General features: G+C 41.0%; 1 protein-coding gene across 2 annotated transcripts in view; it reads left to right on the plus strand.

Annotated features, from left to right (window-relative positions):
- The window catches only part of LOC145447283 (sperm-associated antigen 17-like), a 58,012-nt gene that overhangs the window by 9,901 nt on the left and 34,460 nt on the right, over window positions 1-13,651 (plus strand). For both annotated transcript variants that reach the window (XM_080325707.1, XM_080325708.1), the window contains exons 7-17: window positions 69-258; window positions 837-1,012; window positions 1,484-1,621; window positions 2,364-2,560; window positions 3,179-3,273; window positions 4,517-4,642; window positions 5,284-5,337; window positions 5,414-5,517; window positions 9,950-10,104; window positions 10,665-10,861; window positions 13,368-13,613. In XM_080325707.1, coding sequence (XP_080181833.1) covers window positions 69-258; window positions 837-1,012; window positions 1,484-1,621; window positions 2,364-2,560; window positions 3,179-3,273; window positions 4,517-4,642; window positions 5,284-5,337; window positions 5,414-5,517; window positions 9,950-10,104; window positions 10,665-10,861; window positions 13,368-13,613 — 1,678 coding nt within the window. The remainder of the gene's footprint in view (window positions 1-68; window positions 259-836; window positions 1,013-1,483; window positions 1,622-2,363; window positions 2,561-3,178; window positions 3,274-4,516; window positions 4,643-5,283; window positions 5,338-5,413; window positions 5,518-9,949; window positions 10,105-10,664; window positions 10,862-13,367; window positions 13,614-13,651) is intronic.

Raw genomic sequence — 13,651 nt, forward strand, 5'->3', positions numbered from 1 at the left:
TGGCACACTGCTTCCTATCTCAGCTCATAATTGATGTTATGATTTATTTTATCCGTTTTCCTGCTCAGGTTGGATTCGGAACGGCTATGTTCGAGGATCTGGCTTGTCTCATTTACGACTCTCTGGATTGGAGGCGGCAATATTTGAACTACATACACAACATGCATCTCATTCACGTGCCGAAGTTTAGCGAGTTCGATCCGTTCGAACGAACGCAAAGCAGTTCGACCGAGCCTCATTCAGTGCAGTCTGTCGCAGGTAAGAATTGGCGAACGCGTTTTGATCCGTCCAATGGTGTAATTAGGTATAAGATTCACTTTGTGGTGGCACAGATGTGAGTTGGTATTGTGAAAATATGCGGTGACTTCATTGATTGTTTTCATACTTTAACTACAAGACTTACGTAGGCTCTGCTTTTTGTTATCCGGCTGTCTTCAATCATGATGAACCACAGAAGTTTTGCTATTGCCGCGCCATAAACCAGTTGCCTATATTTATATTATTTCCTTTATACCAATGTGGTTAGCTCCCTTTTGATACTATTCTAACTTGAAATGAATCTGAAAGTCCCCACCCTAAATTTGCTGCCATAATATAGGGACCCCTTCTACCAAATGTACTTTTTAAACTGCTTAATAGAGTATGCCTACTATTAAGACCTTAAGTATATACTTTCACTTGACATAGTTTTGTCAAGTTATAGAAATCGCTACTTTTACTTGGAATTGAGTAGAAATTTAAGGCTGTCTCCTACCTATCAACTTTGTTCACCACAGTTTGTATTCATGAGGCATAGGCATTAGTTATGTTTCAATATCGAATTTTTTGTTCATCAGGTAAACGTGACAAAGGCAAACCTGCTGCTGAGCCATCTCCTGACGATTTAGTTCCTCCGATACTATCGGATGCCGGTTTCAAGGATGTGGACATGCGATATTACAACGATCTCATGGACTTGGTACCGCAGGAATCGGTGTCTGTGACGCTGGTCATGCATTGCATGCTGGAACAAGTGAGGAATAATATGAATTTCATTGAAATTTATAATTAAAGATGTTTCCTATAGCAGAATTGCAAGCAGTAACTTGATCATAATCACTCAGTGTGCTGAAAATGCTGAGATGTGCAACCTACATACCAATTATCTTAGCTTTTGCATAAAGGAATTAGCAAGGTTGAAATCAAGTCGCAAAACAAGGCCCCGAGTCACAAGTCACTTCTGCTTTTGTAGTTTTGACTCGAGTCAAGTCGAATCATTTTCAATTCACCACCGAGCCAAGTCCAAGTCATTGTTTTCACTGGTAATTTTCAAGTTTAAGTCAGCTTCCACTTACTTTTTTACAACTCTGTTTGGGTAATATTGAATGCCACACTATTTCACAGACACCAGTCGGCTACTGATAGAGGAAATACGAATAATCGCATCGCATTTTGGCGCTATTTTTCCGTATGACGTTGCTAACTGCAATGTTACTTTTTACAGCTCAAAGCATCTGAAGAAGCGCTGATGCCGCCTAGCGAAGTACCTCGCGAGCAACGAAACGACGGAATCCATCTCGCGCTGGCCGACTGCATTTCTGACGCACTTGAAGGCTTGGCTCTTAGCGAGGAAGACAGGAATGTAGGCTGAGTGTTATGTTTTTTAACAGTACCTTGCTATTTTATACTGATAGAAAAAGGCATAGTACACTACACAGCTATCTGCTTTGTGATGAGCTATAACAGACCGATCACTCGTGCCTATAAGGGTGCGGTTGTTTTGATTAAGAAACTTTGGTCATGAGTGTAGTTATATAGCTGTGGTTTTGAGGTTTACGAGGTATGATTACTGAATCAATACTAGTTAGCCCTCCAGTTTACCAGACTACGACCTGACATATCGATCTTGCCTTCCGCACCTTTTTTTGGTCACTTTCTTTTTATATTATCTTCTTTAACTTTTCATTCAGCGTGCATGCTTCCTTTTGTAAATTGCTTGGGTCAGGTGCGTGTCTGATTTTGAAGACTACTCCAAGTTGTTTCGACACCTTCCTATCTTTCATTGTACTGCAGTCTTGCGGTGTATTGGAATAATGAAATTCTTGGCTGTAAATTGAATTGAATTGAAGCAAACGGGTCATTTTCAATCCACTTCATATATCGTAACTGACAGTATTTTCATGTTTCTGAACTAAAATCGCACTTTCATGGTCTTTTTCGTGGGACAGTTTGTTATCTGCAGATGTAATTGTTCATGTCACAACTGGTGTCAAATGTTCTGCCATGTTCCTCTATTGGTCTCACTGATGATAAACCTACAACTTTAAATGATATCAACCTGGCCACTTGAAAATCATTACAGCCCAGTCCTTGTAATGTTTCAGGTACTTTCCGAAGACTTTCCGTCTCTCAATCAAAGCTACACCGAAGAAATTCAAGACAAAAACAAGAAGTCGTTGGAACCAAATCTGATACAATATGGCGACAGCGTGTCAGTGCGAACGCACCATCTCGAGAAATTCTTTGGTTTCGATCCTAAAAACTCTGAGGAATCTCTACTGCACAAGCTACCTTGCACAAGGTTGGTATGATATCATCATATCCAATAGCTGTCATTCTAAAGAAGATCTGGCATTCTAAATACATTTGAATAATCTTTATCGTACATAGTATGATGAAAGATATGTTCAAGGATGATAACATGTGCATTACAAAAGCTTCCGTTAACTGGGTTTGTTTTGCTGTGTGGAATATTCCCTAATTCCGCTCTGTACGTCTATATTCTTCGTTATTATGTTAAATGCTAGAAGTTTGATAACATTTTGATGCAAACGCCACACTGAAATCTCAGCCTAATAGCATTTCAACTGAGTCCTTTGACTGGACACACATACATGATATAGTCAATAAATGTGTATGTAGTGTGTGCAAACCAAGCCATATTCTATCCAAGATATACATACTATTCCAATGAGACGCAGGCTGGGGTAACAGTAATGAAATTTGGGTGAAATCGAGATGAATTTGTTATTCACACTGAAAATATTTGTCAAATAGCTGAAACATTAATACCTTCAAGCGCTCCAGTAATACAATTTGGTTAACATAATGAAGAGTTATCACACGATATGCCGCTGGTTCGAATGAATCTGAAATGTAGATACGCCCGTAACTCACTACCTTGAATATTGTCATTCAGGCTCAGGAACTACAAAGAAAAAAACACGAAAATTTCGAAGGACAGGGCCGGGCGACTTCAAGAATTGCTTAGGACATTCACAACTCTATCTAGAGGTACCATTTCTGCGTACAAGCATCTTTGGCTTGTCCTAATGGAAAAAATGTGGCAACATGTTTTCTTCTTGCTGATTATATAGCTACGTCAGTATGCATAAGATCACGGTCACACATATGCCGCTCAAAAATTCATTCATAAACAAGAGGGTCGTTCAAAAATAACCTTTTTATTATAATATGACTGTGTATTCGATAAAATTGTAAGATTGCTAAACAAATCTTAGTACCGTACACCAAATCTGGTTCAATTCCAACCTGTTGATTTATTTAAAAAAAATGAACTTTTTAAAAATTTCATTGGCAACCCCATAAAATCATCAAGTTGTCAAACAAAACGATGCAAAATGTGAAATTATTTTTCATAAATTTAAAATGTGGAGGCCTATGTCTGATAGCTTCTCTTCTACAGGTTGGAATGGAACAAAATTTGGTGTAAAGTTTTTTTTTTACCCAACCTAACAATTATATCGAAAAGCCAGTAAAATTTGAAGAAAAGGGTTGCTTTTGAACAACCCTTATGAACACGCAGACATACACAGACATACATTTTTTGCCTTGTTTGTTACGATCATGAATTATGTCTCATATTTCGAATTGAAATTGATCCCAGTTTTCCATATTTTTGATTAAGATTTGTTGAAAATTTCCTACTTTGAGATTTAACTCGCCGATCACTAGATTATTAGTGGTGCTCGACCTCATTACATAATTCCGTACGCATCACGCTCGGTGAAAAGCTCACCCTTGAGTCATCCGCTCAAGCAGATGCTGAGCGATCAAAGGCCATAAACTCTGCCATGGTCAAACATCTGTTGGATAATCCCGCTTGTGCGAAAAACTATCGAGACAAAAGATTTCACGTCATCGGAAGGGGCCGCTCACACTCCCATCTGTGTGCCCTGGAGTCGACCTTTATCAGAATACATCAGCCCAAGCTTTGTCTACAGAAGGAGTTCGTGTACCATCTTACAATAGTACATTGAACGTTCTCTTATTTGAGATTTCATTCCATGCTGGTGACGTCATATTTTGTGATACGATTGTTGCTATACAATGTTCTTTCCAATTCTCTACTAGTTGCTAACGATCACCCCTGACGATTGTCAGCCGAAAGTATTCCGGTTCATTTCAATATGAATATACTATTCAATTCCGTAGCACCACATAATTCATTACTATCATTTAAGTATTGAATATGATAGTTTTACTTTGCGGGAATACATTGCATTCAAATTTTCAGATTCCGAGGACATGATTCCATATTCGGAAATCGACAGGACTTTCAAGCAGTTTACCTTTGAAACAATGGAAATTTCTACAGTTGATGAAAATGGAATGATTGTACGGCCGAAGAGCACTGGCCAAGGTAATTACTACATATCCATTATGTATGCCTAAAAACTGTTCATGTAGATGTGGAAGTCGTCTAAAAGTATAACCGCAGAGTATATATTGCCAGTAGGCAAAACCTACATGACTAGCCTGAAAAAGTCAAAGTACTGAGCTACTCACCACTTACGTGTACCACTTATGTAGGAAGAAAGTCTGGCAGCTATTTATCGGCTAGGGCTGTGTGGGGTTTAGGCTTAAATTATGAAATAATTGCTATGCTCACATCAGGCCTGCATTTCTTAAATTTATGTAATAGCTCAAATGAAAATCTTATTGTGTGTTGCAGAACTTGTCTCTGATACGGTATTTTGGGGATCCATATCAGGGCGGAATTTTAACTGACGGTTCAGGCTCAAATTTATGACTCTGGTCTGGCGTGGGTTTTGCTAAATCGCCATGCTCCCATCTCCGATTCGGAGACACAAACCAATATATGTAGACGCCATGATTCATAGGAATACATCCTGAAAGTTGAAAAATTCCAAATGCAAGAAGTAATATCCACAAAACTTTCTCGTTCAACTATAGCTATGATATAAAGTACATAAAAAGTTTCCATAAATAGTTTTGTTGAGCTTGCATGTCTAATTCTTCCCATATTCTCTCGAATTACAGAAAATCCGTGGGATGATCCGTACACCCTTGCTGCGCAGAACTATATCGGCGAAGGTGATACATATTGTACCGACAAAAGGGATTTTTCAGCAAGCTAAACAAATATTTCAACGTTATCCAAATTTAACAGATTTAGATGCGATGGCCGAAAACGAAGGCGGAGTTTTGACTTCGAAGAGAAATCTCGACGGCTGGTGCTTGGCTGAACATTTCCATCCTGAAGTCTTTATGCAAGTATGTGGGAAAAATTACTGAGATGTTTTGGTCCGGTAACTTGTAGTTTTTTGTGCATTTAATGCGACTCATACTTGACCGTTATTGCTTTCATTTTGATGTTAATAGCAACGCATTTTAAAATGTGTTACATCGTCGCAATGATTACCGTAATTTTTCATGTATAATATGCAAAATTTTCAAGATTTTTTGCCATAAAATAGGGGGGTGCGTATTATACATGGGTACAACAAGCCTTGAAAAAAATCTCCCTCGATAAAAAACTTGAAATCACACCTTTCTTCAAGTTTGTTTCCAATCGCGCATAAATTTCGTAATTCGTATTCCAGAGTGTAACGCGAGCCAATTAGTATGCCAATTAACGAGAGTCGTGTGCAAAAGGCACGCGATCTCCTGCTGAGTTGGTTTGCCGTTTGTACGCGAGCGAAATTAGGTCACTAATAGACACTCGCGCACGGCAATTCTCGCCAATTCCTCGCGTCAACGACATGCCCGAACAATCGCATATGCAATTTATACAATACAATACAAGAGGCTATATGCGCAAGATATAATAACTTGCGTAATCAGTCGCATCTCCAACAGACCTGTTGCGCATGACATAACCGTTAGCCTAGGCGCAATCGCATCTGTAATAGGCATCGTGCGCAAGACGTCGGTTTGTTGGCCTAAACCAGTGGTTCTTAACCTTGCCGCCAGCGCCCCCCAAGGGGCGCTGGCGATTTTGAAGGGGGCGGAAACGCTTAGGGGGCAATATGGGGGGCGCTGGGCTCAGGGGGGCGGTAGGGGGGCGCTGGAGAAAAATGGCTTCGCAGTAGATGGTGTGGTGGTAGGACATATCCTTAATGAGTATTCAGAGCAAATTAACACCGAAACTACGTTATATATAGCCTACAAAAGACATATAGGTTTAATTGTCGATGAGCGCGTATATGACTGGTACGGAATGTTCCTGTCTTGGCAATCTGAAACCCAGAAGACGAATTCCACCTGGGAGAGAAAAATACAAGCCAGTGAAGAAATACCAATCTGAAATCGTGTGCGTCTTTTAGTTTAGAACGATGGGCGGCAGGGATATCTAAAGCTAGATATTCCTGTTGGGCGATATCTTAGTTGGGCGATATCCCAGTTGGGCGATATCCCAGTTGGGCGATTCTATATTTTTTGATATAGAAGACAGGAGGTCACGAAATAACATCATGCAACGAAGTCATACCAACGGGTTCCCCGCCCGAATATGTTTACTGACGGGCCCTGCAGTTTCCGAGACACCTCACAATGTTTGCTCTATACACGTTTTGATGAGTCTGCGCACACTCAACAACTCACTGCGCAGACCCTTAGACAACAGTGCGTAACGACTAAAAGAACGTCATAACTTCGGATTTGTTGTGCGCAACGTAGATTTTCTGTGCGCAGAGACCGTGTCAGCACTGCGCACGTGCGCAGCTTCGAGGGAACATTGCACCTCGCTCAGCTCTATCGGTAAATCTGGTAACGTGATCAGAGAGGACAATAAATTGATAGCAATAAATATGCAATTCCCGATCTTATGACCGATTTTATCATGAATTATCGAAGGTTTTCGTGCTTCGCACTGGCTCGATAAACAATACAGCTGATTTCGTGGCAAAAGCGAACAACGTGATGAGGGGTGGTCGGTTTATCACCCTATGGGTGCCCAAGACCCAAGTTTTTTCGGGGGGCTTGACGAAGTGCCGCTTCGTTCCTGCCAACAGGTATACGCCCGAAGATGTGTAATTAATATTGAGTGGTCCTACCTTTTCAATCACACATCACTCAGCTCTACCGGTAAATCTGTTTACGTGAGCAGAGAGAGGATAAAATTTGAAATCAATATACATTCAATTCCCGATCATATTGACCAATTCAATCATTAATAATTGAAATTTTTTGCGCTTCGCGCATCTGCGAGAGAATAGCTAACTTAGTAAATAGACACCCAACGTAGATGAATAGTATCAGCAAATAGCGGATAGCCGAACGGGGGTATGGGGGCGAAGCCCCCATCAAGGTTGGTTTATCACCTGATGGGGGACCGAAGACCAACGTTTTTTTTGGGGGGGGGGCTGACGAAGTGCTGTTACGGCCCTGGTAACGAATTAATTGTACCTACGGGCACGTCCGAATATGTTTCATTATTAATTATGTGCCCTATATTTTCCCATACAACAGCTCACTCAGCGCTACTGGTAAATCTGATTACGTAGGCTGAGAGGATAAAAAGTTTATAGCGACTTATATATGTAATTACCACTTATTCATTCATGCATTATAGAAAATTTTGGTACCTAGGGCAACCAGGCCACACAAACTTTGCTGACCATCGAAATTAAGGTACGGGGTTCTTGGGGGCGAAGCCCTCAGAAATTTGGTTCATCACGCTATGGGTGCGCAAGGCAATCGTTTTTAGTGGGATTGACGAAGTGCTGCCCCTCTTACTCATTGTCTTTATTACATTCCTTACAATATGAGGTTGAGGGGCGCTGGAGCACGATAATTTTTGAAAGGGGGCGCTGGAGGAAAAGAGGTTAAGAACCACTGGCCTAAACTAACTTGCCGCCGGCCTCGCAGGCTTTGGCCGCATCTACTATCGTTTAGAGCAGGGGTCACCAACCTTTTTGCAACCAAGGGCTACTTTTGGGTACTGAATGAAGCGACGGGCTACCATTTACTCCCGCCGTTTACCCGTGTCAGACGCAATTTCCGCTTTGATATTCATAGCATTGGGCAGGTATCGCATAGCGGTAAGACTTCTAAGCGATTCTTTTAAATCAAACCATCTCATTTCAACCAGCTAGCCACTAAGACTTTTTAAGAAATCACGAATTACTTCGCACCGTGTTCATGTAAATTATATCACAACTGTAAGCTCAGATTTTAACATAAATCTCGTCACACGTTAGACTGGACATTGTGTTATCTGTTTCTAAACCAGTCAGTGGGAGGTCTGGCATTGCATGCTATCAACTACTGCGCTGTACTCTGGTATGTAGCTTACACTGCAACTCTGAGTGAGTGTTCCAGATGTGCATTAGTGAGGCGGGTTCTGTGTTTGTTATTTGATGAATGTCGTGTCTGCAAAGGCTGATTCACAACGATAAGTTGAACCAAACACGCTTGCAACCTTCATAGCTGCTGCGCAATGCGCATTCACCACTGTACTTTTCCGTGTCAACAAGGCACCCAAAGTTTGCTGCAGCCTTGTGGGCTTTGAGGTGGAGGTGATTTTGCAGTGGTACAATTTCAATCTCTAACTGTTCAGCATCCAGACATGACAGATTTCATTATACCTGACAGCAGCATCGATTACAGAAAGTTAGAAGCATGGTACTATAAATTGCGTTGAGTGTAAGAGAGACAAGCTGTGTCAAAAGATGCAATACACATTGGGCATACTGCATCTGCTAGTACGTCACCGCCATTTGCTACCGGATAGTAATATTGTTTACTACTTTGGCATTGTCCGGGACGTCGAGCTACCATAACGGAACCCCTCACCATTTCAAGAAGACCGTGGATGGCATGCCGTCATATCGCCTGTATGGGCAGTACGCCGTATGCCTATTCTACGTCTTCGATATCTTGTTATTCTACTACATGTTGGTATATTACTAATTGTAATTGGGGATATTTGATATCATCATTTTAAGTGTTTGTATATATGTATTGTCATTTCTAAGTCACATATTATAGTGTGATTTAAACAACAATAGCTAAATCAATCAATTTATATATTTAAAAGCTCACTGGTGATAATCTGACGAATATTGGCAAATGCTGCTATTCGATCTATTTTTAGAACAGGCTCGCGGGCCACTCATCTGGTCCTCGCGGGCTACCTGGTGCCCGCGGGCACCAGGTTGGTGACCCCTGGTTTAGAGACAATACCGTTAATTGTATAATGATTAGCAATCGCATCTGTAAAAAGTCTCCTCGTGTTGAAGATGTCGTGTCGCTAGCCTGAACTATCGCGCCACCCGCCTCGCAGGCTTTGGCTGCTATCTACTATCGTTTAGAGACAATCTCGCTAATTGTATAATGATTAGCGATCGTTGTGTAATGATTGTTCAAGAGTGACATCGCAAAACAGAATGACATCGTATACGAAATCGGAACTATTCATGTACTGAAATGCAGGGTGCGTACTAAACATGGGTACAGGCTTTTTCCCAGAATTTACATGCTATTTTAGGGGAGCGTATTATACATGGGGGCGTACTATACTTGGAAAATTACAGTATATATTGAATCCAGAATATTGTAAGACTACTTGGCATGTCTGCAGAATTTGTTAGAAAAGAGGTTCTTATATCCAAGCACGTGGAATTTGCTAAATGACTTGGTTTTCAGTGAATATTCAAGTTTGGATATTTAGACGTTACGCTCATTAATTCCCTACGAATTTTAGGTGTTAGCGGAAGCTTTTGAATCGTATCCAACACTAGACACATACTATCACAAGCGTGACAATTCACTTCTGGCCGTGTTTCACTGTCCGATGAACAAGAAATTACACGCCACCGAAGAATGGTCGACCAGTTTACATTCCAATGTTGGCTTCAGGTAAGGTGTTTCCTTGTTACACTTTGATTGTAGCGAAATATACTATGATTTTGTGACCACTGTGGTTTAATTATTCCAATATTCAGAATCATACACAGTTAGATTAGAGTTAGAATAACTGAATTTCCAAAAATGTAGACATTGAATAAAGTTAAGCTTGTGTAAAATCAGAGTTCATCCTCATAAGCATGAGAATAGCAAATGTCTGCACAGCAAGCTAGGCTAGTTTTGCACTATACAGTTCTCCTGTAGCATTTTCAGAAAAATCTGAAGTCTGATTAGATTTAAAATTAGATCTTACAAGCCTTTCAAAAATTATATTGGAACTAGATTGCCAGGATTTCGCTGTAATTAGTCTAATTAGACATTAGAATTATCTAGTTGTCGAAATGTGCCATGCACAGTGTCACTGTAAATAAACGAAATCTGATAATCTGGATTGGTTATCTCGTTAGTATTGTTAGAATTTCAGAAAATATTTCCCAGAAGCTTCTGTGTACTTTATAGTATAAACTACTCTCTTTATCACCACTCTGTTCACTGTGACATTTTTGCGCCAGGAATTACCTCGAATACGTGTCGCCCGCCATCACCGATTGGACGAAAGTGGAAGAGGAAAAACATCGCGCTGAGCTTCTCAAGCTGGAACTTCAACGGGTGCAAGCATCGCAGCAATCTGGAGATGCGCCTTCCGCCACGCCTCCCGCTAGTACGGTGCCAGGGAAGCGTCCGCGTTCGAAAAGCCCGAAGAAAGGAAGTATGTCGCCCACAAAATTTGTCAATATTCGACGCTTCTGCTCGCCGGGGTCGTGATGACTCGAGTCATATGAATCGAGAATCAGAAGGCCAAGACCGACATTTCATTGTAATTTCGGAGAATAGTAAAGTAACCACACTGTTGGGATTCCTTCTATTTTTACTAGTACTTGAAATTGCGATCAGAAACTGCTAAAAGTAAGGAAAATTAGTATATGATAATGCGTACCATTCGATATCATTCGAGTTATAAAAAGTGGTTTTAACAAGAGTTTAAATGAAAATTGAACTGCCGACACAAGGACTTGGACTAGGACTCGAGTCATAATACTATGACTCGGACTCGAGCCTCTGCTCGCTGACTTCTACTCGAACATTACTCAGTTGTAAATTGAAAATGACTCGACTTGACTCAAGTCAAAACTGTAAAAGTGCATTGACTTGTGACTCGGTCACAACCCTGCTACTCACTGCTAGATTTTACTGTTGAAACGCTTGCTTTTCAGCTACTTTTCAACAGCGTTTGTTAAACGGCGGCTTTCTTGTAGAACAGGGCTTCTTAGCCTTTACTAGCCTGGCAAACACTTAATCCGTAAGTCTTTGGTGAACCCCAAATTTTCACTGAGGGACAAAAACAAAGATCGACCACATTACACATTTCATGCATTTGCTACAGATTACCGGAACGTTATATGAACTGTGCATCAACCAGTGTTGAAAGAACAATGCCGCGAAAACGGGACTTTCACACAAAACATAAAGATGATAATGAATATTTCCTTCTAATCATTGTGACATCGGCTGTATGAGTTGAGTGTGTGTCTTGACCTCCATCAAACCCCTGAGACTGTCTCACCCAACCCCTGGAGTTTGTGTGAATCCTGGTTAAGAAGCACTGGTCCACAACAAAAGTCTTAGATATATTTGATGTTTGCGATATATATATGCGATTGCGCCCTTCGCGTTGAAAGTTTGCCCAGCTGATCTATACACTGTGACCGAGTATGACTAGGAGAATGAATGTGACTTCATTCCTGATTTCGAGTAGGTTCAATTATTAGATGCAGTATATAAGACATCCACAGTCCGGGCTTTACTGATTCAAGGATACTATTCTTGAACATTGTAAATGAGGCATTCCACTCAAAGTGAATTGAATTATAAAAATTTCAAATGATAAGATTTAAATTTGAGATGGCATGGAGCCTTTTGGATAAATCGTCTTGCGGACATGCATTCATTAGCCCCCGGGCTCTTAATCTGGGGTCCATGAACTCCGCAGGGTTCCGCGGACCAGTTCCAAGTGGCTCATGAACGGCCAATGTTGAAACTACAACTATAAAGCTGTCAGATTTTCAGCGCTCACTGTAGTCAAAAGTCAAAATAATGACTCTTTCTTTCAATCATCAAGTAGCTTTTTATGCAGCATCTACCCCAGATGCCTATAGGAGGCAATAATTAGGAGTGAACGGAAGTGGGGACCCTTTCTTTAGGAATTGGCTTCCTATATTTCAAGGTTAGGGGGTCCTTGCATCCACCCGAAAAATATTATGGGTCCCTGCTAGAAAAAAAGAAACACTGCATTAGCACAATGCGATTAGGGCAGTCACAACAGTATGGATGATGTGGAAATTTCGAATATATAACCCTTATGCGACCACAAACAGTGTAATGCCAGTTCTGCATCACATTTTTCCGACCATACCTGTTTCATTGCACTTTGCGACAATGCTGTGATTTAATCACGACTTCACAAATATGTCATCTCCACTAGCTTTCTACTTCATGTTTTGTATGTTAGGATACGGCCAACCGAGGTTTACAACCTTATTCAGTGAAAAATATTGTATCAAACGTTTCGTTCTTGTTGATAAATTAACTGTTATTGGCAAGAAGCATATAATTTGAGTACTCGAAAACATCATTTCACACTACTCGACCCAAATCAACGTTGCCAGCCCTAGGGTTGTTATGGCTTGAGTCATGACTTGACTTGAGTCCGACTCGAGTCACAACTTTTTGGTGACTCGACTCGAGTCATTTTCACTAATGCATGACTCGAACCAAGTCATATGACCCGAGACTAGGACGGCAAGAAAGATATTTCATTGTATCTTCGAAGAATACTAATGTCACCACATTATTGGTATTTTGTCTTATCATTCCTGATATTTGACAATAGAGCCAAAAACTGTTAAGATTGAGCAAAATTACCATATCATGGTGCGAGACATTCTATATCACCCAAGCGGAGTTGAAAAAAGTGGATTGATCTGAAAACCGAACAGTGAACATGATGACTTTGACTCGGACTCGACCCTCTACTCGCTGACTTGGACTCGGACTTGACTCGGTGGTGAATTGAAAATGACCTGACTTGACTCGAGTCAAAACTATAAAAATGAGACTGATTTATGACTCGGAACCTTGTGATTTGGTTACAACCCTGGCCAGCCTTGACCGGAAAACATTGCTTTTCGTAAACAATTTATTTCGTTTTATCCAAGGCAGACGCGGCAGCGCTTCGAGATCCTCAAGCAAGGTGGGACAATCTTCAGAAGACCAAACGTACAGCACGCCGTACATACGCCCGGGATCTTTGAAGGCGCACTCGGAAGAGCAGGCCAAACTTCGCGAGGAGGAAGAGAAGAGAAAAGCGGAAAAATCTTCCAAGCAACAGTCTCGGGTCAAGTCTGGTGACAAAAAGGCGAGGTCTGCGTCCAGCAAAATGTCGCAAGACGGAAAAAGACCTGGTGAGTTTAGAAATACCTTCTTGTATAGCCATTTACCT

The sequence above is a fragment of the Botryllus schlosseri genome, chromosome 9 (genome assembly GCF_051294905.1).
Source record: "Botryllus schlosseri isolate E-star chromosome 9, Bs_hap1, whole genome shotgun sequence".
Classification (NCBI taxonomy): Eukaryota; Metazoa; Chordata; class Ascidiacea; order Stolidobranchia; family Styelidae; genus Botryllus; species Botryllus schlosseri.